General features: G+C 52.1%; 9 protein-coding genes across 9 annotated transcripts; 3 read left to right on the plus strand and 6 right to left on the minus strand.

Annotated features, from left to right (window-relative positions):
- Positions 1–619: 619 nt before the first annotated feature.
- EJ05DRAFT_479469 (uncharacterized protein) lies at positions 620–3079 on the minus strand. Its single transcript, XM_033744675.1, has one exon. It carries the CDS (start codon positions 3007–3009, stop codon positions 805–807), a length of 2205 nt encoding a protein of 734 aa, XP_033596943.1. The 5' UTR covers positions 3010–3079; the 3' UTR covers positions 620–804.
- A 50-nt stretch (positions 3080–3129) lies between these two features.
- EJ05DRAFT_143291 (uncharacterized protein) lies at positions 3130–5429 on the minus strand. Its single transcript, XM_033739255.1, has 3 exons — positions 5028–5429; positions 3449–4965; positions 3130–3311 (listed from the first exon to the last, which is right to left on the minus strand). Exons 1-3 carry the CDS (start codon positions 5271–5273, stop codon positions 3251–3253), a joined length of 1824 nt encoding a protein of 607 aa, XP_033596944.1. The 5' UTR covers positions 5274–5429; the 3' UTR covers positions 3130–3250.
- A 598-nt stretch (positions 5430–6027) lies between these two features.
- EJ05DRAFT_479470 (uncharacterized protein) lies at positions 6028–6837 on the minus strand. Its single transcript, XM_033744676.1, has 3 exons — positions 6741–6837; positions 6530–6660; positions 6028–6466 (listed from the first exon to the last, which is right to left on the minus strand). The coding sequence occupies exons 1-3, from the start codon at positions 6761–6763 to the stop codon at positions 6453–6455; spliced, it is 168 nt and encodes a 55-aa protein (XP_033596945.1). The 5' UTR covers positions 6764–6837; the 3' UTR covers positions 6028–6452.
- A 144-nt stretch (positions 6838–6981) lies between these two features.
- On the minus strand, positions 6982–7894 carry EJ05DRAFT_479472 (Isochorismatase hydrolase). The gene has a single exon (XM_033744677.1). It carries the CDS (start codon positions 7797–7799, stop codon positions 7170–7172), a length of 630 nt encoding a protein of 209 aa, XP_033596946.1. The 5' UTR covers positions 7800–7894; the 3' UTR covers positions 6982–7169.
- Positions 7895–8060: 166 nt separating this feature from the next.
- Positions 8061–10600, plus strand: EJ05DRAFT_468941 (uncharacterized protein). The gene is made up of 2 exons (XM_033742890.1): positions 8061–8173; positions 8224–10600. The coding sequence occupies exons 1-2, from the start codon at positions 8110–8112 to the stop codon at positions 10488–10490; spliced, it is 2331 nt and encodes a 776-aa protein (XP_033596947.1). The 5' UTR covers positions 8061–8109; the 3' UTR covers positions 10491–10600.
- A 99-nt stretch (positions 10601–10699) lies between these two features.
- On the minus strand, positions 10700–12918 carry EJ05DRAFT_489208 (uncharacterized protein; the record flags this gene model as incomplete). Its single annotated transcript, XM_033745770.1, has 3 exons — positions 10700–11448; positions 11495–11648; positions 11701–12918. 3 exons carry the CDS (start codon positions 12916–12918, stop codon positions 10700–10702), a joined length of 2121 nt encoding a protein of 706 aa, XP_033596948.1.
- A 391-nt stretch (positions 12919–13309) lies between these two features.
- EJ05DRAFT_468946 (carbamoyl-phosphate synth) lies at positions 13310–19452 on the minus strand. The gene is made up of 3 exons (XM_033742891.1): positions 18563–19452; positions 13634–18510; positions 13310–13581 (listed from the first exon to the last, which is right to left on the minus strand). The coding sequence occupies exons 1-3, from the start codon at positions 19203–19205 to the stop codon at positions 13525–13527; spliced, it is 5577 nt and encodes a 1858-aa protein (XP_033596949.1). The 5' UTR covers positions 19206–19452; the 3' UTR covers positions 13310–13524.
- Positions 19453–20535: 1083 nt separating this feature from the next.
- Positions 20536–24748, plus strand: EJ05DRAFT_456661 (uncharacterized protein). The gene is made up of 4 exons (XM_033742500.1): positions 20536–21121; positions 21175–22460; positions 22511–22624; positions 22671–24748. Exons 1-4 carry the CDS (start codon positions 20911–20913, stop codon positions 24465–24467), a joined length of 3408 nt encoding a protein of 1135 aa, XP_033596950.1. The 5' UTR covers positions 20536–20910; the 3' UTR covers positions 24468–24748.
- An 852-nt stretch (positions 24749–25600) lies between these two features.
- Positions 25601–27296, plus strand: EJ05DRAFT_479479 (zinc carboxypeptidase). The gene has a single exon (XM_033744678.1). It carries the CDS (start codon positions 25652–25654, stop codon positions 27092–27094), a length of 1443 nt encoding a protein of 480 aa, XP_033596951.1. The 5' UTR covers positions 25601–25651; the 3' UTR covers positions 27095–27296.
- The last annotated feature ends 38 nt before the right edge of the window (positions 27297–27334 follow it).

Raw genomic sequence — 27334 nt, forward strand, 5'->3', positions numbered from 1 at the left:
CTCAAAACCTCAAAATCTCAAAACCTCAAAATCTCAAAACCTCAAAATCTCAAAACTTTAAACTTTAAAACCCCCATACTCCCCATTCTCCATCCTATCCTATCCTATCCAACCCACCAATATCATAGATACCTCACTTGTTCCTTCCCTCTTTCCCTCCTTCCCTCCTTCCTTCCCTCCTCCCTTCTACGCGCATGCAAGCCAAGAACAACCCACTCATCTCATCTGTACCTATATATATATATCTCCCCAAACACGACCCCAAAACCGAAAGTGAACAAAACCTTTGTATACACTACGCTCTCTGTCCTTCTACAATGAACATGTAGGGCGGCGGGGGCCTTTGGAGATGCAGTAGGAAATCCGAGACTTGCACTTTCTGGCTACGCGGGAAGTAGTGTGCTGACTGTAGTGTAATGTTTGTGAGATCTTGATAGGCTTACTCATTGTGGTGTCGTCGCTGTAGTAGTGGCTGTGATCTACTCTCCTTGCCTCTTGATACACGTTGGACGGAAGGACAGACTCACGGCGATGGCACACACCCACTTTGCATCACAGAGCACGTCACAGCACAGGCAGGAGAAGACACCAATTGTGATGGTGATGGTACAATATGATCATTAAAACGCAACTCGCCGGTCGCGGTGGTAGTTTATGGCCATTCCGGGCCCTCGGGTATCTATGTAACCGTTCCGCCTGCCCCATCCCGGGGCAGGCCCCAACACCACGCTATGCAATACATAAAAATACAACAGGCCAGCAGCTGCCACAACCTTGAAGGTGAGTCCATACAAACGGACTGAATCACCACGCCAGGACTCCACTGAAGGAGCCCACCAACAAGGTTGCGGCGAGCTGCTGCCTGGCAGCCCCCATCCTCGAGCCTACCACCACCTCCCGGGGAACGTCCCCCCTGGCAATGGCCAGCGCGTTCATGCAGGTGAACACGCCGCAGTCACTGGAGTTGTGCTGCTGACCACTGCGAAGGGTGACGTCCGCCCAGTCGGCGGCGGCGTACTCCTCCCCCAACTCCCCCTCCAACCACTTCCTCGCCATCCCCAAGACGGCTCCACCGGTACCCCCCAACGAGTCCAAGAACTCAATGGTCCTTTCGGACACGTTGATGACTAGGAGGGTCCAGTGGGAACCGCCTTGGTTGATGGGGAAGAACACCATCTTTGCCTTTAAAAGGCGCTTTTCGGACACCTTTGCCCGACGAGACCAGCGCTGCACACCAGTGTAGCCCTTTGCCTTGATAACCTCGTGCCACTTGGACGAGAAGGCGACGAGGGGTGGCACACTGGTGGCAGCGCGGTCGTCGGGGTTGAAGCCCTGCTTTTCGTTCGAGTGCTTGACGAGTAGGGCGAGGAAGTCGTCAATGCTGTCGTCATTTAGCCAGGCTGACGACCCACCTGCTGCTCCTCTGGCAGGAAACAGGTTCGGCACAATGCGAGCAAGAGCTGCATCCGTGAAGTTGGCGGTGCGGGTTGTCACAGAGCTTACACCATTGGAGACTGCGGCGTCTATGACTGCGGTAAGACTTGGAGGAATGTCAATGATGACTTGGTCTGATGGTGGCTCAAGACCGTCTGATGCTGTATCTGATTCTTGGTCGGAGTATTGAGCACTCTCTTCACTTCCTTCTTCCGATTCGCCTTCTGACTGGGACTCGGCCTCTGAACCAGCTCCATTGACTGAACTGGAGTCGTCAGAGTCTGAAATGATTGTAACCTGGTTCTTCTCATCATGATGATGATCATCATCGTTCTCATCGGAGTCGTCATTGGAGTCGGGGTCGTCTGATATCTGAGGTAAAGTGTGACGAAAGGTGCGGGGAAGATGTTCAAAGGAGCTGACGTTCGTCTGATCAATGTCGTCGGAGTTGACATTTTCAGGCTCGGGGCCATGTACGAAGGAAGACTCATTTGCAAGGAAGTCGTCTGACGGACCAAACGTGCTATCTTCGGCAGTGCTGTCATGCTCATATGCATCGAAATCGGAGGCCGGCATCATGGAGGATTCATTCACAAAAGTGGATGTATCACGCGCCGTAGCTTCCTCGATGAGTTCAGAGAGGTGGTCGGAATGTTCTTCGACAGCGGGGGCCGACAGCTTTGAAACACCACCAATAATGGTAGATTCTTCATGCGTTGTAGCTTGGTCGAATGCTGAAGGGCCGTCGACAGTATCTTCGAGGAATGAGGCCGGCATCATGGAAGATCCTTCAATGATGGTGGAATTTCCAAACGCCGTAGACTCATTACCTTCAAACATGGTCGAGTCGTTGAAGAGTCTAGAGTCCTGCAACATTGTTGACTCTTGGAAATGGATGTCTTCATCGTTGATCGCAGCATACTTGTGCATAGCCATGGTGATAGCCTCCATAGCGATTCTGTGATGCATTTGATCAGCAGCTTCAGTGGCTGTAAGCGAGCTGCGCTCAGGCTCCATGGCCTTCTGTGCCCTTTGTCGGGCAAGAGGAAGTTTCTCGACAGCGTATCGAATGAGCTCAGCCTGGCGTTCCTTGATCATGCGACTTTCTTGTGCTGGCGTGGTGAGGAATTGACTGTCTTTGACGTGTCGCTTGATGTCGTTGCACGCGTACTCGAGACAGAGATCTTCAATGATCTCACGAACGGCTTCATCGGAAGCTTTTGCAGCCCTTGCGTCGATGACCGAGCGACAGAAAGATTCAGACGGCTCGAGGGCGTCAATGTCTTCCTTTGAAGGTGGATCTGCCGGATTGGATATGAAGCCGGAAAGGTCGAGGTCGGAGGGCCGAGAGGGCCTATTGGTGGTTGTTGTGCTGGTGCCAAGGCCCCATCCGCCAAGCGAGGCACGAGCCACTTCAACGACCGAGTCATCTTGAGCAGCGGTTCGTGGGGATCTGTCGCGCAGGATGGAAGCTTGGTAGGGGCTTGACTGCAGATCAGAGCCGAGCATGGAGAGGAGGGATGTATCCACAGGCTTGGGCTCTCGAGGGTGTCGGAGATGTGGAGGGAGATGCATTCCGTCTGCTTTCTTTCCCTTCCTGGGATCGCGATTGATGGCGAAATCTTTGTAAAAATGCTTGGGTTGAGCTTGGACACCGCCGTGAAGCGCACTCTGTTTCCATACAAGCGACTTCTTGACAAGTGGGGTCTGCTTTTTGAGGATACCTCGAGGACGAGAACTAGCGGAGGTTCTTCGAACTTGTACTGGTGTGACTTCGGGGGCATCATCGAGTGTCGACAGATCTTGGGATTGTGATTCAACGATGACAGTGTTCTTGGGAATTTGGGAAATAGCAGACACGTCGGGAGTGATGGGTGCTGGATTTCTGTGAGTAGCTGCATTGCCGCGGGTCGACATATGAAATGGTGAGCTGGATCTGAAATCTTCTGGGACATATGCCCTGCGGAGCAAATCCGGGATATCCATTCGATGTTGACGTAAAGAAAAGTCGCACCAACCTGTAGTCGTGTTTTTCGGCTTCCAAGCTATTTTCTGGTCATCGCAGCTCTCGATGAACTCTTTGAAATGTTCATAACAATGGTAGCCGAGGACCTTCTTTTCCTCTGCAAGAAGCTCGTCGGATCGGATCTTTTCATTTGCAATTAGTTTGTCAACAAACTCACGGCGGTGAGCTACAGAGTGCTTGATGCGCATCTCGGTCGCGTTGCCAAATGATGCAATGATTCTTGCGTTGCGCTCCAGGCGTTTCTGTTCAATGTGCCGCAGCTTTGCTGGATTGTCTTCATCAGGCAAGAGCAATCTCCTACGAGTAATCAATTGAAAGATGCGATCCTTGAGCCGGCTTTCGATTGCGTGCTCAGTAGGTCTGCCCATTGGCCAACGCCGGCTTTGGAGGGACTTCACAACATCGCGCCTGGCCGCCTTGTAGATGGCAGCGACTGGGAGAACGTGAGGAATTACTTGACCTTGACGTCCGAATGAAGGCCTGATGGAAGCTTCATCATCACTCGTCTCCTCGTTGACAGCAGCGCGCCACCAGGTTTGCGTGCCTGCAGTGTCGTCGAGATAATCATTGCGATCATCGAGCTCAATGTCATGTTGCAACTGGTCGTTTGATGGAGCCGCTTGAGAGCTGTCAATATCATGTTGCAACTGGCCGTTTGACGGTCCTGGTTGAGCGCTGTCAATATCATGTTGCAACTGGCCGTTTGACGGTCCTGGTTGAGTGTTGTCAGCATCATGTTGTAGCTGGCCGTTTGACGAAGCCGCTTGAGCGCTGTCAGCATCATGTTGCAGCTGGCCGTTTGACGAAGCCGCTTGAGCGCTGTCAGCATCATGTTGCAGCTGGCCGTTTGACGAAGCCGCTTGAGTGTTGTCAACATCATGTTGTAGCTGGGCATTTGGCGAACCCGCTTGAGTACTGTCATTAACATGTTGAAGCTGGGCATTTGGCGAACCCGCTTGAGTACTGTCAACATCATGTTGCAGCTGGGCGTTGGACGGTCTGGCTTGAGCGATGTCGAACTCATGTTGCAGCTGAGCGTTTGACAGAGCTACTTCATTCATGTCAACGTCATTTTGCAGCTGGGCATTTGATGGACCCGCTTCATTCATGTCAACATCATGTTGCAGCTGGGCATTTGACGGACCCGCTTCATTCATGACAACATCATGTTGCAGCTGGGCATTGGATGGACCCGCTTGGATGCTTTGCCGTGGTCTCTCAGGGAGTGAATTAGGTACAAATGGATGAGCTGAAGGGCGAGAAACATCAAGAGCGACCCTTTTCGTAGATTTGATCAAAGATCCCACGAGAATGACCTGTGTCTGAGGACGAGGCCTTTGAACTGGTCTCTGGCGGCGAAACCAAGGAGGGAGAAGACCTCTGACCCTGCCGAGCACATTTGCAGGACGAAGAGAAGCTGGCACAGCAAAATAGCTGGCCCGGTTGACTGGGCGGGCGCGAGTAGCGGGTACGGTCCGGGTAGGAGAGCGGACACCTTGTGTTATCTGCGGAAAGTGTGAGCTCAGACACTAGCTAGGAACAGATCTTTGAAGTTTCATTGGCTTACTGGAAGGTAATTGCGAGGTGACTGGCCCTCGTCAGGCTCGGGCTCATATTCATATTCAGACTCAGACTCAGATTCAGACTCAGACCCAGACTTGGACTTGGACTCGGATTCAGTGATGGTGGTGGGATCAGTAGCTACGACACTTGAAGCTTGTGCATTGGCGTTTGCGGTGCTAGACTCGGCCAGGCGTTCGTCAAACTTGCGCTTTTTGGAAGTAGACATTGGAGAAGAGGTTGGTGAAGACATGTTGCGTGCGAGAGGCACGAACAGTCACGAAAGAAAGATGAGAGATGCTTTTCCAGTTTCACGAGAAGAGTAGTTGAAGAAGAAAAAGTGTTGATGTTTTATCCTTGAAGAAAGATGGGATGGAAGAGAAAGTTGGTGATGTTGCTGAAGGTGAAGATGTTAAAGCGCGCGAAGCTGAAGCTGGGAGCTGCTGGAGCTTTGACCAATCTGCAATCTGGGGGGCATTTATTCCGCGCTAGTCCACATCCGAACTCGCCTATCCGCATCGGGCCTGTCAAACTCCTTCGGCGAACCGTTTCAGCCCTATAGACAGAGTTTTCGTGATCAATACCCCTCCATCCCTGCCATTTGCCCCACTATTGTGCTACTCTATACGTTGTAGCTGTTTGTTTACCACTTCACTCTCTGCTTTTGCGCCTGTTCACTTCCAAGTTCGGTTTGGCGCGGCCTCGTCTCCATCGCATTGAACTTTGTATACAGCAGATGATGACGTAGCCTGCACACTTCTCGTGAGCTAAGAACGTACGAATACGAATTCATGTACGAAGCAAGACAGAGTATGCGAGAAGGTACACTAGCCTAAATTCCACTTTTCCATGGATGTGGCCTAACGTTGGCTAATAGTCGGGTATCTTGCACGTACCGATCTGCAGTAGGGATGAGAGTCGCGGGGCTCGGAGGATACGATATACGAGAGAGAGGACCATATCAATAGAAATGCGTACTCGCGACGATGCCTTGAACCCTTTTTATGCGCACTATATTGGCTTAATAATTGTCTGTCTGAACCAGCTGTAATTACCGCCCAAAATCGCACCAACAATGAATCCCTTGCATTTATAGAAGAGCCTGCCGGGATGCTGGATGTAGAATAGCCACCACCTTGTTCATACAATAGACATACAACAGATGATATATCAAGATTATATTGTCCCAATTCCATTGTCGAGAGCGACAGACCGACTACATTACGCCAAGATACCCCAGATAAATAGCATAATCCATTATTCGAGATGTTCGCCAATTTGTGCGTGAACAACTTCAGCCTGTTTTCGCTTCCGCTCCAACAACGGGGCAAGCACTCGCGGGTGCAGATATCGTAACGCCATTTAAGTCATAAACCATCACATCCTCTTATTTCTACTACCAGCCGGTTGGCGTTCGACTGTGGCAATGTCTTCAGATGCCTCCGCCTGCACGAGCGTCAGCCAGCACTTTGTCTGCGGAGTCTGTGCCGCCTGTGCTTCGCCACTCACCCGATCTTGTCGTCGATACGCTGTAGTCGCCTACCTGCCTCTGCTCCCTCTGCGCAGTGATTGCCCGTGTCTTCATAAGCATGTATGACCCGCCGAGAGAGACGACTCCGAAAAATGCAAGGGCGCGACGACTGTTGGATCGTTTGTCAGTGCTTGGCAGACATATTGGGGGTCATTAAGAAGAGTGGGGTAGCGGAGCAAGGATACGAACTTGACAAGCGTACTGAACGGCATTTTGGGTATGTCTGGTGAGAATTCGTGCTGATGGAGTTGAGGGAAGGATTGGTGATGGGTATTTGGCAGAGGACAAGGAAGCGGTGTGATGTTGGGACCAAATGATGGGGCACGCGAGCAGTTGGCCCGTTTATGAAGCTTCCCCAGACCTAGACCCCAGACCGAGACCAGACTGGTGCTGCCGCCAATCGGTAGCGTCATCCATACATCCATACATACATCATTAGGACATGTCTCGATGCGGGAATAAAATAGGGTTTATGTCAGGGGTCCCTGCAAGCATTCATTCGTCCATTCATGCGTCTCGCTAACTGTGCCGAGGCCGATCCTTTATGTACGTTGCCGTACCCTCATCTTTCTATCTTCATCGACATCCTTTCTTCCGACCCTGTACGCCCCCTTTGGCTCAAGCTTTGTTCCAAGAACCAAGGAGCTCGTCCGCCCTCACCACATGTGCGCGCGATGGCAGGATTTGCTCCATCAGGAAGGCATGTACGCCGTCCCTTGGATCCCAGCACGCATCCTCGATGACAGTCGTCACGAAACCCTCGTCAGAAGCAGCAATAGCCGTCCGCAGAACAGCACCAGACGTCGCCAGCCCAAGCACAACTAGACTCTTGATTCCTTTGTCTCGCAATATGTCCATTGCGCCCTCGGACTTCAGGCCAGACACGACGCCTGCAGTCTTGAGGACTACGTACTCAACAGGCCCTGCCTTCTGCGATGAGACTAGCTCAGGAGGCTCTGAGAGTGCGACAGCGTCATTTCTGATACTGTCGAGTCTGCCCATGATCAGCACTGTGTTCTTGCATTGAGGAGGAGGTTTGCTGTTGATATCGATAAGCGAGTGCAAGACTGTGATGCCACGCTCAAGAGCCCATTCCCGAATCATCTGCGCCTTGGACACTGTCTTGATACCCTTCTGGCCGCATAGTTGGATCGTGTAGCCGTGATAGTCGAGTAGTATAACAGCTGTTTCTGCAGGAGGATACGCGAGAGGAGATTCGCAGCTGTTCCTGTCAAGTATAGCTGCCATGGTTTGACTTCATATGCTGTTAAATGTGAAAACAAGGTTCTGAACAGATGCTGCTCGCTGCTGATGTCGTATGTACCATTTTGAACATCATGAATGAAGTCTTATACTTGTTGTCCATATACAGGCGTGCCGGTTCCGGCGATATCTTTAGGGCGGTACCGGCTGCAGTTACGGGTAGGACTTTAGATTAGATGTCCGGAGATAACGCACGGACTCGAATTTTTTCGAAATCTTGGCATTCTACTTCGTCTCTCGCGTTGGCGAATACTGCACGCTTCCAGGCTTCATTCTGAGCTGCCATTGCAGAACCATGGCGCCATCCATTAAGCAAAAAGCTCCCAAGGGCAAAGCCGCGAGGCCAGTGTCAAACATCAGTAAGCCCACTCCCCCGATATGTACTGCATTCGCTCACATATGTTCGCAGCCGACCCACGTTTTGCCAACATCCAAACCGACCCGCGCTTTCGCCTGCCCTCGAAGAAGAACAAGCGTGTACAGCTCGACTCTAGATTCGCGCGCGTGCTCGAAGATGACGACTTCTCACGCAAATCTAGCGTCGATCGGTATGGACGGAAAATCGACAAGGGCGCAGGGAAGAAGGAGCTGGAGCGGCTGTACACCCTAGAAAAGGATGAGGATACAAGTGGCGAAGATAGTGACGAAGCAGACGACGATAAAGCTGTGCAGAAAGAACTGTCCAAGGCGAATGAGAAGTACGATCCTGCCCGAGGAGGAGGTTTCTCATCGTCCGAGTCTGAGAGCGATGATGACGACGAGGACGTGGATGTTGAGGAGGCTCAGCTGCCAGATACTCCGTCGCAAGAAGCAGTGCCTATGGGTGAGGTATCGTCACGGCTCGCGGCTGTCAATCTCGACTGGGATAATATCCGTGCCGTCGATATCATGGCCGTTGCAGAGAGTTTCGCGCCAGCTGAAGGCCGCATAATATCAGTCATAGTGTATCCCAGCGAGTTTGGCCGAGAACAGCTGGAGCGCGAAGAGCTCGAGGGTCCGCCGAAGGAGATCTTTGCCGCATCAAAAGCAGACGCTGCGGACTCAGACTCGGACTCGGACGCTGAGAATGAAGAAATTAAGAAAGACCTGCTCGCTGAGGATACCGGCGAAGAATTTAATTCCTCTGCCCTCCGCGAATACCAGATGCGTCGCCTCAAATACTACTATGCCGTCATAACCACCTCCTCCCCTGCTGTCGGCGAAGCCCTCTACACCGCCATGGACGGCCGCGAGTACCTATCCTCCGCAAACTTCTTCGACCTGCGCTTCATTCCCGACGAGGTCTCCTTTGAGACAGACAAGCCGCACGACACATGCACTGCCGTCCCGGACGGCTACAAGCCCAACGAATTCGTCACCGACGCCCTCACCCACAGCAAAGTCAAGCTGACCTGGGACGCCGATGACACGTCCCGCAAGGAAGCCCAAAAGCGCGCCTTCAGCCGCGCCGAGATTGACGAAAACGACCTCCAGGCATACATCGGCAGCGGCTCCTCGTCCGAAGAATCCGACGATGACGCAGAAGAAGCAGCAGCAGCAGCAGCCATCGACCCCGGCTCGCTCGCCCAAATGCCCACGAAAAAGCCACCCGGCAAGAAAGATCGCGCGTCCGCTCTACGCGCAAAACTCGGCCTCAACGAGTCTTCCTACAAGGCGAAGAAGCGCGCCGCAGATGCGCCCGTGGGCGACATGGAAATCACATTCACACCAGGTCTATCCGCATCCTCATCGTCTGCTGCATCCAAGCCCAAATCCATCTTCGCCAACGAGCCTCCTCCCAAAGACGAGACGACAATCGAGAAATACAAGCGCAAAGAGCGCGAGCGCAAACAACGCCGCAAGGAAGAACGCGCAGCCCGCACCCCTGCTGCTGCCGATGACAATGACGACGCAGCCAACATCGACTCCAACAGCGACTCCGACTCCTCCGACGGCGGCGTACAAATCACCTTCCCCGACCAAGCCCCCAAGTCAACATCAACATCCACCAAAAAACAAACCTCAAACCCCAAAGACCTCTCGTCCACCGACCAAACCCCAACAGCAGACCTAGGCTTCAACGACCCCTTCTTCACAAACCCCCTCCAAACAACCACCAAACCCAAACCCCGCAAACCCACCCCTAAACCCACTCCCTCAACGTCCCAAACAACAACAACCCCCGCCGAACTCTCCCTCCTCCTCACCCCCGACGACCCATCCACCCAGCCCCTAAACCACTTCAACATGACCGCCATCGAACGCGCCGAAAAGCGCGCCGCCCGCAAATCCCACAAAACCCCCCACAACAAACACAACAAACACAAAAAATCCCACCAAGACGAAAACGAACACGAACACGAACACGAAACGAACAGCGCCCTCCAACCAGGCTTCAAAATGGACGTCGCAGACGCACGCTTCGCGCCGCTGTTTGAGAGCCATGAGTTTGCGATCGATCCGACGAATCCGCGGTTCAGGAGCACGGCGGGGATGAAGGCTGTGCTGGAGGAGGGGAGGAGGAGGAGGAAGGAGGGGGGGAGGGATAAGAGGGATGGTGAGGATGAGGGCGTTGGTATGGGTAAGAGGAAGAGAGATGGAGGGAAGCAAGAGGGCGAGGGAAACGGAAAGGCAGACGAGGATATCGGGAAATTGGTGGAACGGGTCAAGAAGCGTTCGAAAGGCGCGATGGCGTAGTGTCCATAGACATACACACATACACACATACATAGACAGATAATGGTCCTGTAGTCTGGTCTGGGTGTGAAAACGTCGAAAGCTCAGAACTTAAATGTACTGCCTTGTTTTTGTATTGTGATGACCATCTCTCTATGCGCACCAGAGTACGAAGTGACACCATCCCATATCACCCCATCCCAAGCATACCACACCACACCACCACTAAACTAAAAATTCATCAAATCGCGCCCAAACATCGCCCGCTTACTCCAATCCATCGCCAGCAGCATCCTCGTCCGCAAGCTCACGCTCTGCGCAAAATACACACTCCGCCAGAGATACACGGCCAACAGCCCGCCCGAGAAGCTGATGCCGCCAAAGTCAAACACCGCCGCATTCCCGACATACGCCAGACTGCCCATGTGCTTGTACTCAAACGCCTTGTAGACGGCCTCGTCGAGATCGCCGTAGCTGACCTCGTTCAGCTTCATGCCGGGCGCCATCTGGGCCATGCGGGTGAGTTTGCGGGCGAGGTACTGGCCCTGCTGGTGGGCGCGCTGGGCGGTGGCGGGGAGGCTGGTGAGTTTGCTGTCGATCTGGGCGAGGAGTTCGCGGAGCTCGCCAAAGTCGAGGGTGCCGGATTGGTCCTTGTCGTACTGCTGGAAGAGCTTGTCGAGGCGGCGGAGGTGGTCGCTGGCTTGGGGGAAGCGTGCCTTGACGCGCTGGGCGACCTTGCGCCAGTCGGAGAAGCTGATCTGCATGCGCTCCGGGTCCTGGCCCTTTTCCCAGGCGAGCGTGCGTAGGAAGGTGACTATATGGTCGGATATGTTGTTCTGTACGGTGGAACAGTCGCCGACGGCGTAGACGTCACCGAGTGGTGCACCGATCAGGCGGAGGTGGGTATCGGTTTCAAGAGCGTGCCGGTTGTTTTGCCCGTCAAGCTTCTTAGCGAGCTTCTGGCAAAACTCGGTTTGTGCTAGGAAGAGTTAGCATTGTCTGGGACGAGACGGCATGATACATACAAACTCCAGTCGACCAAAGGCAGAATCCCATTGGAATCTCCTTGGTGATGACTTGGTTGTTCTCGTCCTTTTGAGTGAACAGGATCTTATCGGCCTGAACTTCCGCTACTCGTGAATTGGTGAGCACATCGACTTGGTCGTGTGCAAATCGGTCCTGTTGATGCCTATAAGCCACAAATCCATAGTTATATGGTCCAAATACTTACTTCTGCATATTTCGATAGCGCTTCATCATAGGTGTTCAGGATATGCCCTCGACTTTGTATTAGGTGTACTGAGATTTCAGATCGGAGGATCTTGGGGTAATAACGGCATAAGTCCTCGTTAAGCATGTCGAATAGCTCGGCTGCGAATTCGACACCAGTTGGACCTCCTCCGCAGACCACGAACGAGAGCAATCTCCGTCGCTCTTGGTCTGAAGTTGTTGGAAGAGATGCCAGCTCCAGATTCCGAACGACGGTGTTTCTTATTAGTCGGGCATCGGTAATATCCTTCAGGAAATGGCAGTTCTCCAGGCCTTTGACGCCATGAGGGTTGGTCACAGATCCTAAAATGTTCAGCTTAATCCAAGTCCGCATCAACAGGCCAGCATTACCAACTCCAATGATGAGCTTGTCGTACGGTAGGTAAAAGTGTTGCTTTTCACCATTTGGACCAACGGCAGAGCATTCCACCAATTTCTCCGAGAAGAGCACGTCTTCCGCAGATGCTTTCATGAAATGTCCCTTTACTGCTCCCACGATCCTTCTGATCGGCTCAACCAAGCTCCTCAGCTCCAATGTCCCGACCGTGGCACTGGGCAGCATGGGCGTAAACAAGAAGTAGTTCGACGGGCTGACCACAACGATATGATAGTCGTCCGGGTTTATCTGCTTCAACAGTGCGACACTGCCCCAACCAGTGCCCAAGACAACCAGCTTGGGCTTGTGCTTCTTCTCTTTCTTCTTCTCGTCATCATCGTCATCGAGCAAGTGTTCTGCGATTGGGAGGTTCTTGGGTCCACCACGGCGGGGTGATAGGGCAAGCTCAGAGATCTTCAGCTCTTCCTCGAACGGATTCTCGTTGTAGGTGTTGTAGTCGTAGACAAAGAAGGCGACCACACATCCACCAGAGAAAAGGACAAAGAAGCCCAAGTATGCAAGACTTCTGTATATCCACCGTAGAACGCGTGACTTAGATTGCGGTAGAGGGTGGGTGGTGATGATGCGTATTTGCGAGAATGAGACCGGACAAGTCCGCCAGCGCCAGCGGCTCAGGTGCGATAATTGCGGTCTCTTAAGCAAGGACGAAGAGCCAGCTTTCTGGGAAAGGAATCTATATGCATATCCAGTGGATTGCACTGGCGCCCTGGAGATGTTGAGGGTAGATGCAACAGCTCTTTGGAATGGTCGCGTTCCGTTGAGCCCAGCTCGTCGGGCGAGCATCCTGGGAAGAGCTGCAGGGAACAGCTGGCGGAGATGACCAATTGAAGACGTGAGAGACGCTCAATACATGCAGTAATAGGGTAGAAGAGATGCAACGAAGTATAGCAGTCAGAGGTGAAGGAGTTGTGGAAAAGAAGGGCAAATGGGTTGGGAATAGGGAATGGGGTTGTTCTTCGCGTGAGCTAAATGAAGCTTTTCCTGGCCTCTTTAGCTGTGGAATGACGTTGCAGCTGGCTGTTGAGTGCAACGACACACCAGCCACAGTCACAGCCATGGATAGCCACACTTTGGCGCCACAAGCACGCACCAACATCGTGACGCAAATGGTAAGCCCAGCCTCAACACAAATACATAGAAACACGCCGGCACGCAACGCACGCTACGCAACTATCATGCTTTATTCTTGGTATTATCATCATAACACTCGTACATGTAAACAATGCAATGCTCTTCGCAGAGCCCCTGTGGTATCTATGAAACGCCATTCGCGCAGTATAAATGCCGTGAGCCAGATAAATTCAACTACGATGCCAAACGCCAATTGCACTTTTCTACGTCCTTGCGGATTACATTGCCATTCAGATTTTCTCCACTATTTATTAGATTTCAAGGAGCCATGACCATCGCTAATAACGCCATGCGGGTGTACAGCCCGTAGCGCATCTATCACAAACATTAGCAAGGATCGAGTAATCATCAAGTATCAGCAGCTTACCTGTCGGAAATATGCAGCCCTCTGGTCAAAGTCTACCTCTTCGGCAATCTCATTGTTCCTAGGCAAGGGGTGCATCACGATCATATGCCCTTCGCCCTTGGCATGCTTCATCACCTCGTTGTTGACCACGAAACTGTCCTTGATCTTCTCGTACAGCGCAAGATCGTCGAATCTCTCCTTCTGGACACGAGTACAGTAAAGTACATCCGTGCGACTGACTACTTCGGGCGTGAGCTCGAAAAGCTCTTCCTTCAGTTGACCCCGGGAACGAAGCGCATCGCACACCTTCTTGGGCATTGCTAGCGACTTAGGAGACACCAGTGTGATGTTCACCTCGTAAAGTTTCAACAGCTCACAAAGCGAGTGAACTGTGCGTCCGTACTTCAGGTCACCGACAAAGGTGATGTTGAGGCCATTGACTGTTCCAAGCTCTTCTCTGATAGTGAATATGTCCAGGAGAGCCTGGGTTGGATGCTCCTTGGATCCATTACCAGCATTGATTATGGGTACGTCGGAGAACTTGGATGCAATATCGGCCGAATCTTCAGAAGGATGACGAAGAACGATGCCGTCTGCGTAGCACGCCAGAGTACGGATGGTGTCAGCCAATGTCTCGCCCTTCTTAGTGCTTGAATGCTGCTCAGTGATAGTCACGACCTGACCTCCGAGACGCTTCATTGCAGTATCAAACGATGCTGAAGTCCTCGTGGACGGCTCGTAGAACATTGTGCAAAGTACACGCCCTTTAAGGATATCGAGGCACCCTTGCCTCTGAACACCTAGCCGCATCTCTTGAGCAACAGTGAACAGAAGATGGAGATCAGTTCGGCTGAACTGCTTGACGCTAGTAACATTCTTGCCCTTGAAAGGAGATCGCGCGAGTAGCTGTCCAAGAGATTGTGAAGCGTTAGGCCGTTGCAGCTGCAAAGCTCCATGTGCGTCCGACCCCATCTTGCCATCGGCGAATGTCTGGTAGTCGACCTTGCTGATCTCGAGGTCGTAATGGCGCGCTAGAGCCTCGATGAGAAGTTTTGCGTTCTTGACGTTGGTGACTAATGGAGTTTGGTAGTCAACAGCCATACGACGAGTTTGGTAACCACGGCTGACATAGTTCGCTGGTCGACGGAACCGGTTGCTCGATGGAAGATTGATGTAGAGATCGATGAGATTGTTGGACAAATGCTGCATCAAGGAGTACTCTGGCTTTTGATCCTTGTCACTGACACCAGATCCACCAAGAACTTCCAAGAATTTGACAGGAATGCCATGCTCGGCAATGTAGTCCGCTGTACCTGCAGTTGCAAACAGATTGTAGCCCATCTTGTGCAGATTCTGGATAGACGGCAACATCTCGAGCTTGTCTTTGAAGGAGCCGATCGACAAGAGAATGTTCTTCTTGGGCAGACGGAATCCCGTGGAAATGAGAGCTTTCAAATAGGCCTCGTATTTGGTCCGACCAAAGCACGCAACCTCTCCTGTGGAAGCCATTTCAACACCAAGTACAGGATCAGCACCGGACAGCCGTGAAAACGAGAACTGAGGCACTTTCACGCCAACGTAGTCCGCAGGAAGGGTAACATGGGGATATTCCACAAGCTCCAGACCAGCCATCGCTTTCGTCGCCATCTCGATAAGATCGACACCCATGGTCTTGGACACAAAAGGAAACGATCGAGATGCTCGCACGTTGCACTCGATTACTTTGATGTCATTGTCCTTTGCAATGAATTGGATGTTGTACGGTCCAGTAACATTCAATGCATTCCCGATTTTTCGTGTTGCATCCTCAATGCGGCGAACAGTCTCAGGGTCCAAGTCTTGAGGTGGCAGTATTAGTGTCGCGTCTCCAGAATGTACACCAGCATTCTCAACATGCTCAGAGATAAAATGGCCAATCATCTTGCCATTACGAGCAACAGCATCCATTTCAATCTCCTTGGCGTTCTCAATGTACTTCGTTATGACCACTGGGTGCTCGGGTGAGACATCTGCTGCCTGGTTGAGGTAGTTGGCCAGATCGTGCTCAGAATAGACGGTGTTCATGGCAGCACCGGACAAGACATATGAGGGCCTGACCAGGACAGGGTATGATACTTTATTGCAGAATTGTCTTGCTTCCTCAAGACTGGTCAACTCCTTCCACGCCGGCTGGTCCACCGAGATTCTGTCCAGCATGCGCGAGAACTTGTAGCGGTTTTCTGCCGTGTCAATCATTTCGGGAGATGTGCCAAGAATCTTGACGTTCATTCGATGAAGCGGCAGTGCAATATTATTGGGTGTTTGACCTCCCATGGAAAGAATGACCCCACTGGAGTTCTCTAGTGTGTAGATGTCAAGAACGCATTCAAGTGTGATGTTCTCGAAGTACAGTCGATCAGCTTCATCATAGTCAGTTGATACTGTTTCCGGATTATAGTTGACCATGGTAGTTTTAAAGCCTTGTTCCCTGAGCGTTCGGATAGCTCGTACGGAGCACCAATCGAATTCGACTGAAGACCCGATGCGGTAAACGCCTGAACCCAGTACCATCACTCCGTGGTCATTGAAGTCGATGTCATTCTCCACACCATTATATGTCAAGTACAGATAATTGGTGTGAGCGGGGAACTCAGCAGCAACAGTATCGATCTGCTTGACAACAGGCATGATGCCCGCATCAACGCGAGACCTGCGGACTGCTAGCTCGTTGGAACTCCAAAATTTGGCGAGTTGCCTGTCCGAGAAGCCGAGTTGCTTTGCTTGGCGGAACAGGTCGGGAGTGATGTTGCTTCTCGTATATTTAGTCATGATCTTCCCGAAGTCACTCAGACCTTTCAGCCGACTGAGAAACCATTTGTCAATTTTGGTCATTTCCCAAATCTTGTCGACGGAGTATCCATTGTGCATCGCGTTTGCAAGCGCAAACAGTCTCTGGTCAGAGGGGGTCTGAAGCTCTGTGTCGATGCTCATGAGTGCTTCCGTATCGTTGAAGCCCATGTTGCTGGGGTCAATGGCACGAATGGCCTTTTGGATAGCCTCTTCAAAGGTACGACCGATGCTCATCACCTCACCAACACTCTTCATTGAGGATCCAAGGAGAGTAGAAACCCGCAGGAATTTCTTCAAGTCCCATCGAGGGATCTTCACGACCACATAGTCAAGCGACGGCTCAAAGCAAGCGCAAGTAGACTTAGTGACAGAGTTCGTGATCTCGTTGAGTGGGATGTTCAAGCCTAGCTTGGCTGCTACGAACGCCAATGGATACCCAGTGGCCTTCGAGGCAAGCGCGGAAGAGCGCGACAATCGAGCGTTGACCTCAATAATGCAATATTCTTTTGAGAATGGATTCAAGGCGTACTGAATGTTGCATTCACCGACGACGCCAAGATGACGAATGACGTTGACAGCAGTGGTTCGCAGCATGTTGTAATCTTCGTCAGACAGCGTCTGCGATGGCGCTACAACAATGGAGTCACCAGTGTGGATTCCAAGAGGATCGAAGTTTTCCATGTTACAGACAGTGATGCAGTTGTCGCGGGCATCGCGAACAACTTCATACTCAATCTCCTTCCAGCCTTTCATGCTGCGTTCGATCAGGACTTGTGGACTGGCAGCGAATGCTTTGTTGCAGAGGTCCAACAACTGCTCCTCGTTATCAGCAAAGCCACTTCCGAGTCCACCGAGAGCATATGCAGCGCGGACAATGACAGGAAACCCGATGCCCTTGACAGCACGCATCGCTTCATCAACGGAATTAGCAGATGCGGACTTGGCACACTTCTCCCCTATAGATTCCATGCTACGAGCAAATAACTCTCGATCTTCAGTTGTGATGATGGTGTCAATTGGAGTTCCAAGGACCTGAACGCCAAGCTCCTCGAACTCGTCTTTGAGCTGGATACCGACCTGTAACGCTGTTTGGCCGCCGAATGTGCAATATATAGCGTCTGGACGCTCTTGCTTGATGACTTTCCGTACAAATTCCGGCGTTACCGGAAGGAAGTAGACTTGGTCCGCCAAGCCCTTGGAGGTCTGAATGGTTGCAATGTTTGGGTTGATCAAGATGGTATAGATACCCTCCTCCTTCAGAGCCTTGATGGCTTGACTGCCTGAGTAATCGAACTCACCAGCCTGGCCAATACTCAGACCACCACTGCCCAAGACCAGCACTTTCTTGGGATGCAATCGGGGAAACTTTTGCTCAACGTCTCTGACTTGGCCCCCTGGGAAAACTACTGGTTCTGCGAGAGCTTTGGAGTCCTGAAGTACCTTCTGAATGCTGTTAATGAACACGTCAAAGAGGAACTCAGTGTCTTGTGGTCCTGGTGCGTGCTCAGGATGGAACTGGACACTAAAGTATGGTCGCGATACATGTCGGATCCCTTCATTGGATTGATCATTCGCGTTCCTGAACAACTCTTCCCATTGTGCTGGTAGAGTTGCAGAATCGACAGCAAAGCCGTGATTCTGCGATGTAATGTAACATCTTCCAGAGATTTGGTTTGTGCATGGGATGTTGTGTCCACGGTTGCCGAATTTCATCTTTAAAGTGCTAGCCCCTGCTGCACGAGCCAGCAGCTGATGACCAAGACAGATACCAAAGATGGGAGTTCTCGCCTCGTCCATGGCAGTAGCGATATGTTTCACTGTGGACTGCATCATAGCTGGGTCACCAGGACCGTTCGATATGAATAGGCCGTCGTAGCTCTTTCCTGCGAGCTTTGGAAAGTCGTAGTCCCAAGGAACTACCTCCACTTCCACCCCTCTTTTTACCAAACATCTCAATTGATTATATTTGAGGCCGACATCGACGCATATGACACGTACAGGACGACCAGAGGGGTGGCGAAGGGCAGTACTTTTGCTTGGGGGATATATTTTGGGCTCTTTGGTCGACACTATTCTGGTTTTAGTACTGACTTGCAGTGGTCAGGAAACGTCAAAAGGTACCTTCAGCAACGAGATTCTTCTCGTTGGGATTGACCCAAGCCAAATCCTCATAGTCCAACTTCCAATCCCGAATTTGAGGAGTCTCTGTGCCAGCCACTAGACTCTTCTGGGGCACGTCTGTCCGTACACCGTTTGAGATGCTGCTCAACAGGCCAGAGATTGCCCCGGCGACTGTATTCTTTTGCTTGAGTATCTTGCCAAGCATGCTTCCGTGCTCGCGTATTCTTTTCGTAAGTGCACGAGTGTCGACGCCATAAATGGCCGGCACGCCTTGCTCTTGCAGCCATTGGCCTAGGGACGAAGTAGCAAGGTGATGTGAGAACTCCTCGCCTGCATATGCAGCGATCACCAGACCCGCGATATGGATTTGGGAGGACTCGAAATGTGCGGGGATGCCCTCGAGCAGTTCGTCTTGTTCCTCTCGAGATGGCACACCGTAGTTGCCGACCAGTGGGAAGGTAACGACCAAGATTTGACCTCTATAGGAAGGATCTGTAATAGATTCAGGGTAACCGACCATACCAGTCTGAAAGACTAGCTCTCCAGCTATGCTCTTGGGAGCACCAAAGCTATGGCCCTTGCAGACATAGCCGTCCTCGAGCTCGAGTGCCATGGACAGCTCATTGGCACTTGACGGAGGCATGGTCCTCGATTGAAACGACGAGCAATGAACGAGCGGCAGGTGGGTTACGAAGGTCTTCAGCAGTATCTAGTAGGTTTCTGTTGTAAACTAGATATTGTAATTCCAACGACGGCGGTTTACTCCTGGAGAGGAGCGAACACCCAGTAGTGAATATAGATATACAAGACGTTGACCTGATAGATGGTGCATGTAAGGAAGCAAAAGTTTTTGGCTCGAAAAAAAAAACCTGTGCCTAGAGGCAGCGAGACATGCAGGCGGGGGACGGCGCCGGGTTGAAGTGTGGGGTATCCTTGGCTTTTTGCGCGACTATTAACCTTATTAGCTAGGCTACATAAGAGTACACAAATAGTACTTGTACTGTCTACACTGTACAGGTGGTAATATGTAGGTAGTCGTGGAGTACTCAATGAGCAGTCTACGTTACCAGCATACCTAGGTAGGTACCTGTACCTGGCCAGGTACGTACCTTCGTAGGTAAGGGGAGTTGGTGGTAGCTATCATGGGTACTACTACTGTGCGTTCTTTGTGGACGCTGTCAGCTGGCATGTTCAACATCCCTTTGCACATTATACAGGCCACGGATTCATTTCCTGCAGATACCCGGGCGTTATACCACTACTATGCTGTCTATGTACTACTGATACTACTCATCACTACTACTGCGACGATGCACGTCATGCCCACACGTTCCGACAAACTACTCCAGAGGCGTTGTGATGCGTGGAATAGTCCAAGCGAGCCAGTCAAATGGTCTAAAGTCTGCCATTCCCCGTTTTCTTAAACTGTATACTCGGCGCTGATCGTGATCAAGGATCTGATGTAGCACAGCACGTGAAATCATATCCACAGTCTTGGGTCTGAGCATACCGTTGCCGTCGACATTGTGCGCGGTGCTGGCGTTTGCGTCCCATCGCTGGAGCAGCTGGATTTGCGTGACAAGGACCATCCTTGATGGTATAGAGCTCGGATCGAGTGCAGAAAACGGACGTGCAAGCGTAGTCGAGGCAGATCATGATGGATGCAGTTGGCTGGAGAGGGATGGGGCCCAGACGTCGCATCCCCACGATGGCGATTTGGGATTCAGCACAACCGCCGCGCATCACGGAGATGGATGTCAGGCGGGCATTTGTATGACGGAATGAGGAGCGGTGAGGGTAACACGGTCTGCTCTGACTGGACGACTTCGAGGTTGCGCTGACTTGCAGTTTGGGGGGTTCAGTTTGCAGGCTGCGAATGCAGTGCATCGGATCAAGGATGCTGCAGCTAAAGACTAGCGACTGTCATGGCGTGCATCAAAGGCGTTCTGCCGATAAGCTCACTGCTGCACATTCACTCACTCACTTACTGACATACACTGATAATACTACTACCTACTACCTACTACTCTTCTCACTCTTCACCGTCTTGATCTTGGTTCTAATCTCCGGCTAACTAACTAACCAACTGCCATCCATCTTTTGCCTTTACCTATGCTTCTCTCTTCCCGCCGCCGCCATGCCGTAGAGGGGGAAGTCACCGGTTCACCTGGAGGCCCTTGATTAAGTGGGCTTTATTCCCCTTGTGTCAATTTTATGCCAGACGCTGTGCTCTTTGATGCTGCTGTGCTGCTGCTGCGTGCACTCCGTCCATCTTGAACTTCTGCTTCTCGTCTGCGCGTCACATTCAACTCTCCTCTGGGATCTCGTCGCGTCGTTCAACTGCTGCAATGTTTGCGTCATTGCTGAGGCGTGGTCGCAAACGCCGTGCATCTGAGCATTCGCCATACTCCTCGCCCTACATGAGCCGTGTTCTTGACGATCGACAAGATGGTGAGGACGCGTCTGACAACGGAGGTCCTGCTGGCGATGACTATGGCGTCGACGACGAGGACGAAGAGGACGAGCCTCTGCTGCCCATCTTCTCTTCTGAGCATCTCGGTATCATCCTCCTTTCTGCTACTTCAATAGTCCATTGCTAACCCACCCCTTAGATCGTCTACCTACATACAATACCACACACTCGTTGAGAATGCTAGTGATGCAGAAATGTGAGACCACAATCTCGTGGGATCAGCTGCGCTCTCCGCAGGTCTCGCAATTCCTCGTCAAGCCCATCCAGCAGCAGATTCGCGCCTCCTTCTTCACTAGAGCCACCCTTTACGCCCTGATAAGCAATTGCCTACAATTTGAAAAGGAAGCACAGACAAACCCTGGCAATATGGGCGTAAGTCAGACAAGAGCTGTGCTGTGTGAGCTGCTAGCAGTACGTTTGCTCAAGGAATACTCGACGCGAGAACTCATAGATGCTCTATTCTATGACTTCGACCCGCTCCAAGGTTTGCAAAATCCGGCCACCGGTCGAGTGAGCTCAAACACTGCTAGATTGACTCGCATTTCTACCATCGAGATTGCAATCCGAGCCCAAGCAAAGAAGTTCCTAGCACATCCACTCATTGTACAACAGCTAGAGGCTGTGTGGGCAGGTACCATAGTCTTTCACTCAGCCGCAGATTATTTGCATCGAAAGCCTCCTAAGCAAAGAGCAACTGGACAACGAGACTACGGCACTCTTGCCAACAGTAACTCGAACCAAACTCCTTCTAAACCGAGTACTACTGCCACCGCTCTAATGAATCAGGCTGTCTCCTCGAGCAACCCAGAATTTGTCCGTCGCTCAGTCACCCTCTATGATCCGCATGATGCCTCACTGTTCAAGTTATCACGTTTACGTGTCCCGCGTTATCGCCAGCTGTTTTCGACCTTCTCGTTTGCTGTCATGCTTGGCCTCTTTGTTGCCGTGTTGGCGCAGAAGTCGCTGGACATCACTGCCCTCGAAGTGGTATTCTGGTTCTGGAGTGCTGGCTTCATGCTTGACGAAGTCGTGGGTTTCACTGAGCAAGGTTTCGGCCTGTATATCATGAGTGTCTGGAACGCTTTCGACCTGGGCATTTTGCTCTTGTTCGTCGTGTATTATGTGTTAAGACTGTACGGAATTATCATGCCAGATGCCCGGAAACACCATGTTGCATCGATGGCTTACGATGTTCTTGGCTCTACTGCTGTGCTTCTATTCCCAAGACTGTTCTCCGTCCTGGATCATTACCGATACTTCTCCCAGCTTCTGATCGCTTTCCGCATGATGGCGCTCGACCTTGCCGCAGTGCTGATCTTGATTCTCATTAGCTGCAGTGGCTTCTTCGTGGCATTTACATTGTCCTTTAGCGACGAGATTCCTAATGCAGGCAGTGCGGCATATGCACTGTTTCAGATGCTAATGGTAATTCAAATCACTTGTGCAGAGATAATCTAGCTAACATGTCTTTCAAGGGCTTCACACCAGCAGCATGGGACATCTGGGAGAACTACAACCCGTTGGGCAAAGCGATATTGACGTTGTTCCTCATAATATGCCATTTTCTCATCGTTACCATTCTCATCACTGTATGTACTATTGTCTCGTTGGCGATACATTGACTGACCGTGCAAGGTGTTAACAAATTCATTCATGGCAATTGTACGGAATGCTAACGAAGAACATCAATTTCTTTTTGCCGTCAACGCCATCTCCATGGTCAAGTCAGACGCCTTATTCTCATACGTAGCACCGACCAACGTTCTTGGATGGCTATTATCACCTCTGCGGCACGCCATGCCGTTCCGACAATACGTGAAGATGAATCGAACCTTGATCAAGATCACACATTTTGGAATCCTCTTCTTTATCTTCCTCTACGAAAGACTCGTTCTCGCACGCCGCACCGAGGGACCAACCGATCTCGTGGAGCAACGCGGACGCCAACCCCACAGGATACCCGCCTTCAGCATTCGCGGCAACGATCTATTCAGTCCACACATTAGAGAACCATCAATGGCCACTTTCCGGCAAGATCGGGCGCTCGAGGAGGTCTTCCGTCGACCTTTTCGAGGTGACACTATCAAGCAATCTCCTGCGCCCCAAGATCTCCAAAGACGATCGACGCATGTTGTGCATGACTGGATGCAACGCGCTGATAATGAAGGCGGTGCATCACCACCACTTGAGCAACCGAGGTCTGTCCTCGATCGATTAGAGACCCGCCGCGCAAAACAGCGTCGCACAAAAACAGTTGACCGTTTGCCTATGAGGTTCCCACGTATACAAAGATCTTTCACGTCGGATCCCGAGGATCTAAAAGCTAAGCCTGTTGAAGATCCCATCTTAGAAGTGGACGAACCTGATGTGATTATGGGCAAGCCTCTCGAAGGAGAAGAAGGCGAGGATGGAGATGACGAGTTGATCACGCTTGATGACGATATCGATGATCAGAACGACGAGGCATCAGACAAGGAGATAGCGCTTGGTGAAAAGGACCATGATGGCTCAGGCTCCGAAGACTATTTCCGAACGCCAGCGACGTCCAAGCACAAGTCGCCAAAATTTCCTGGCTCGATGGAATCAAGAACTCTGTCATCCTCTTATCGACCTGGTGGGCATACCAGGAATATCTCGACCAATACCATCCTCTACGTGCCGAGTATCGCTCCAGCCAGCATCCAGCCAAAGCTACCTTCCCACCCACGTTCCATATCCCCGAACAAACGGCCACCAACGGCACGGCCATCTACTCGGGCTGGCACAGGTACTCGAACGCCAGTCCGCCATGGACAGATGGCAGAACCAGTCCGCTCGAAACCGCGCCCAATCATGCCTGAACGTGACAATTTCCAGACTACACCGACTTCCGCAACGTTTATACACCTCAACGCCCGCGACAGGATCCCATCGATGAATGCACGGGCTCTGGACTTGGCATCAGATATTGGAGACAATCGGCACGTTCCCGACAATCTATTGGGAGGTATGGCTGCTAGCTTTGGAACGCAGATGGAATACGCACAAAGACAGAAACAAGAGGAGGGGAAGATGGTTGACCGGATTATGCTTGCCCGCATGGGTCAGCTGGAGGAAGGCTTCCGAGAAGTGGTCCGGGAAGTCAAGGAATGGCGCGTACGAGACAGCAAGACGGCGAGCAAGGCCACGAGTATAAGGAGCAGCATTGGCGACACAAGTGCGAATCAGTCAGCTGTACTTACCGGCCTGCAGCTGCAAAGACGGAAGAGCAAGAAAGAGAAGGGAAAGGCCAAGATGGGGTCGAGGAAAGAGAGCACAGACACTGTTGTGCACCCACAAGAAGCTGCCCACGACGAAAATAAGGTGCCGCCGTCTGTCACTGACCAGGCCATGCAAAACTCACCAACCGACGGCTCGAATTACTCCATGCCAGGAGAGCGATCGTCAGTCTGAGGGGCCTAGGTCAAGCAAGCATCATATCGGCGTTCGGAATATCATCGCATGCATTATCGGCGTTGGAGCAATAATTTTCTGCATTTGACTTTGAGACATGGATGTCTGTGTCCCGAAATTGACGAGCTACAACTCAGTCTTTGCAACAGTCAACAGTTTGCTATTAGCGAGGTCGATCTGCAGGGATCATGTACAAACACGTCTGTCTGTATCGGGGCACTGTTTCGCATATATATCGATTAGCGACACATGTTAAAGTAATATAATTCTTACATATTCTCAAGATCCACCTTGGCCGAGGACTGACTGTATTGTAGTGGATTGCAGTGGATACCTGAGTCGTCACGTGCTGATCATTGCTGCCGGACATTTCCGAAGTTTGTTCCCAAGGTTTATTGAATGGAAGGTCACTTCGCCCATCGCCCAGTACACGAATACGTGTATTTGCTCTTGGGGCAAAGCCGCAGCTTCGCACACCATTTACTCTATATCTCCTCTCTCGACATGATCTCCAGCGACTGCGTATCGTGCCTTTGTGTGCACCACATATACACACCCTTCAAGGCATTACGCATAGTCATGCAATATCAGCACTACGCGACATGGGACTGATTGACCGCCTCGGACCACTGAACCACTGGGCCTCCCTTGCACGTCAAGATAAGCAGCGTCCAACCGCATGCAGAAGGCCTCCATAAGCGCGTCCTATCCATAAGTTAGGCGGCATATTAGTGTAGCAAAGAGCTTGTGCCAAACGAGGCATCTGGCAAAAAGTTGCAGGACTATATATCACTATGGGGACAACAGTCTCTTATACTTGACCCGCTGTGGCTCCTTCTTATCTAATAGCGGCAGGCACCGATCGACGGCTAAGGCAGGTGGTCGATGCGGAGCTTGTGTCCGAAACGGAAGGTAGCCGATCGCGCTATACCGCGATAGGAAACACTGTAAATGCTTAGTCTGTTCGGCGGCTGTGATTGGCTGGTGTGAGGAACAGCCATCCTAGGGATTCGCCGCCGCGTGTGTATAGTTACGTCGTCTGTTTGGTTGTGTGTTGTGGGTGAGTGGGCGAGAGGCAAAGGTATTTAAATACCCTACGTTGTTCCCGCCTCGCTTTCTCCTAATCACTCTTCACGGGCCCATATCTATTCAGTCTTCACTTCTTGTCGCACTCAAGAGTCAAGATGAAGTACTCGCTGATTGCATCGCTCATCCTGCAGAGCACACTCGTGCTCGCTGAGCTTCTTCCTGTACACTTCACTGCACCCAGCGCCGCACATTTCCAGGCCCTCGTCGCAAACGACACATTCGACTTTGGCTGCCGTGCCGTCGCACACCCGCTCGAGGATGGCCGCTTCAAGCTGCGCGCCTTCTTGACCGAGGAGCAGATCTCCCATGTGCAGAGCGAGTATGACCAACTCTCTGACATCAAACTGGTCCGCGAGACGCCCTTCAGCAAGCGTGCTGCCACCGCACCGATTGGCACGGGCGATCGCTTCAGTGGCGGGACAATTGCCCCGAGTGGGCTGGGCACAAAGGCAGCAGGCAGCACGATTGCGAGCATCATGAACGTAAACGAGATTGGCAGCGCGCTCAAGGGCCTCAACAGCGTGTACGGCGTCAACCTAATCACCCTTCCCTATAAGACCTTCAACGGCGCAACCCAGACGGCCGGCTACGTGGGCGCCGGCACCGACAAGAGCAATTACCACCTGTACTTCAGCGCCGGCGTGCACGCCCGCGAGCGCGGCGGACCGGACAATATCATCTACTGGATCTCGGACCTGCTCGCCGCGCAAAAGGCCGGGTCCGGCCTGACATACGGCAAGAAGACCTACACCAACGCCCAAGTCACCACCATCCTCAACGCCGGCATCGTCTTCTTCCCGCTCGTCAACCCGGACGGCGTCACATACGACCAATCCACCGGCTCCAACTGGCGCAAGAACCGCAACACAAAGTCCGGCTCCAGCGGCGCCGCCGTCGGCGTCGACATCAACCGCAACTTCGACTTCCTGTGGAACTTTCCCAAGTACTTTGACTCGTCCACCGCGCCGGCCTCGACCTCGCCCAGCTCCGAAACCTTCTACGGCACCGCCGCCGCCTCGGAGCCCGAGACGAAGAACCACGTCTCCATCTACGACTCCTTCCCCAAGATCCGCTGGTTCATGGACATCCACTCCGCCGTCGGCGACGTGCTCTACAGCTGGGGCGACGACGACGACCAATCCACCACCTCCACCATGAACTTCCTCAACTCCGCCTACGACGGCAAGCGCGGCCCCACCGGCGACTCCACATACAAGGAATACATCCCCGCCACCGATCTGACCAATATCCGCTCCGTCGCTACCGCAATGGTGAACTCCATGAAGGCCGTTGGGGGCCGCTCGTATTCGGCGCAGCAGGCGGTCGGTCTGTATGCGACTTCGGGCGCGAGTGATGATTACTCGTTCAGTAGGTATTGGGCTAAGAGTGGGGTTAATAAGGTGTATGGGTATACGTTGGAGTTTGCGCCTTCGGGCAACTTCTATCCCACCGCTGCGGAGTTTAATACTAATATCTTGGATACGAATGCTGGGTTTATGGATTGGGCGCTGCAGGCTATTGCGATTGGTGTGGAGTAAGGGGGTGCGTGTGGTTGGGTGTGTGGTCTGTTGATGATGATGATGATAGAGTTGTTGTTGCACGAGCGTGGCGTTCAGGGGACGGGGAACGTGGGTGGTGGTGCTGAAGAGTGCGGCGATGGTCGCTATTTCTATTACGTTCTGTGTTGTTCTAGGGCTGTTTGAGGAGTGTTTCTTGAGCATCTCATATTGCATTGGCGGCGAATGGTCTGGCTTCGTGGGACGCAGTTTGAATGGCAT

The sequence above is a fragment of the Pseudovirgaria hyperparasitica genome, assembly GCF_010093815.1.
Source record: "Pseudovirgaria hyperparasitica strain CBS 121739 unplaced genomic scaffold EJ05scaffold_16, whole genome shotgun sequence".
NCBI classification, from domain to species: domain Eukaryota; kingdom Fungi; phylum Ascomycota; class Dothideomycetes; order Acrospermales; family Acrospermaceae; genus Pseudovirgaria; species Pseudovirgaria hyperparasitica.

Coding starts and splice junctions, on each gene's coding strand:
- EJ05DRAFT_468946 (XM_033742891.1), bottom strand. CDS start 19,205: ATGCCTCCGTCAAGTGCCAATGAGCTGTCCATGGCACTCGAGCTCGAG. Junction 18,511..18,562: donor GAAGAATCTCGTTGCTGAAG/GTACCTTTTGAC, acceptor AAACCAGAATAG/TGTCGACCAAAGAGCCCAAA. Junction 13,582..13,633: donor GGGCTGCATATTTCCGACAG/GTAAGCTGCTGA, acceptor TGTTTGTGATAG/ATGCGCTACGGGCTGTACAC.
- EJ05DRAFT_143291 (XM_033739255.1), bottom strand. CDS start 5,273: ATGTCTTCACCAACCTCTTCTCCAATGTCTACTTCCAAAAAGCGCAAG. Junction 4,966..5,027: donor CACCTCGCAATTACCTTCCA/GTAAGCCAATGA, acceptor CACTTTCCGCAG/ATAACACAAGGTGTCCGCTC. Junction 3,312..3,448: donor AAAAACACGACTACAGGTTG/GTGCGACTTTTC, acceptor ACAGAAATCCAG/CACCCATCACTCCCGACGTG.
- EJ05DRAFT_479479 (XM_033744678.1), top strand. CDS start 25,652: ATGAAGTACTCGCTGATTGCATCGCTCATCCTGCAGAGCACACTCGTG.
- EJ05DRAFT_468941 (XM_033742890.1), top strand. CDS start 8,110: ATGGCGCCATCCATTAAGCAAAAAGCTCCCAAGGGCAAAGCCGCGAGG. Junction 8,174..8,223: donor GAGGCCAGTGTCAAACATCA/GTAAGCCCACTC, acceptor ATATGTTCGCAG/CCGACCCACGTTTTGCCAAC.
- EJ05DRAFT_479470 (XM_033744676.1), bottom strand. CDS start 6,763: ATGCCGTTCAGTACGCTTGTCAA. Junction 6,661..6,740: donor CCGTTCAGTACGCTTGTCAA/GTTCGTATCCTT, acceptor ACGATCCAACAG/TCGTCGCGCCCTTGCATTTT.
- EJ05DRAFT_479469 (XM_033744675.1), bottom strand. CDS start 3,009: ATGCATCTCCCTCCACATCTCCGACACCCTCGAGAGCCCAAGCCTGTG.
- EJ05DRAFT_456661 (XM_033742500.1), top strand. CDS start 20,911: ATGTTTGCGTCATTGCTGAGGCGTGGTCGCAAACGCCGTGCATCTGAG. Junction 21,122..21,174: donor CTTCTCTTCTGAGCATCTCG/GTATCATCCTCC, acceptor CCCACCCCTTAG/ATCGTCTACCTACATACAAT. Junction 22,625..22,670: donor TCGTTACCATTCTCATCACT/GTATGTACTATT, acceptor TGACCGTGCAAG/GTGTTAACAAATTCATTCAT.
- EJ05DRAFT_479472 (XM_033744677.1), bottom strand. CDS start 7,799: ATGGCAGCTATACTTGACAGGAACAGCTGCGAATCTCCTCTCGCGTAT.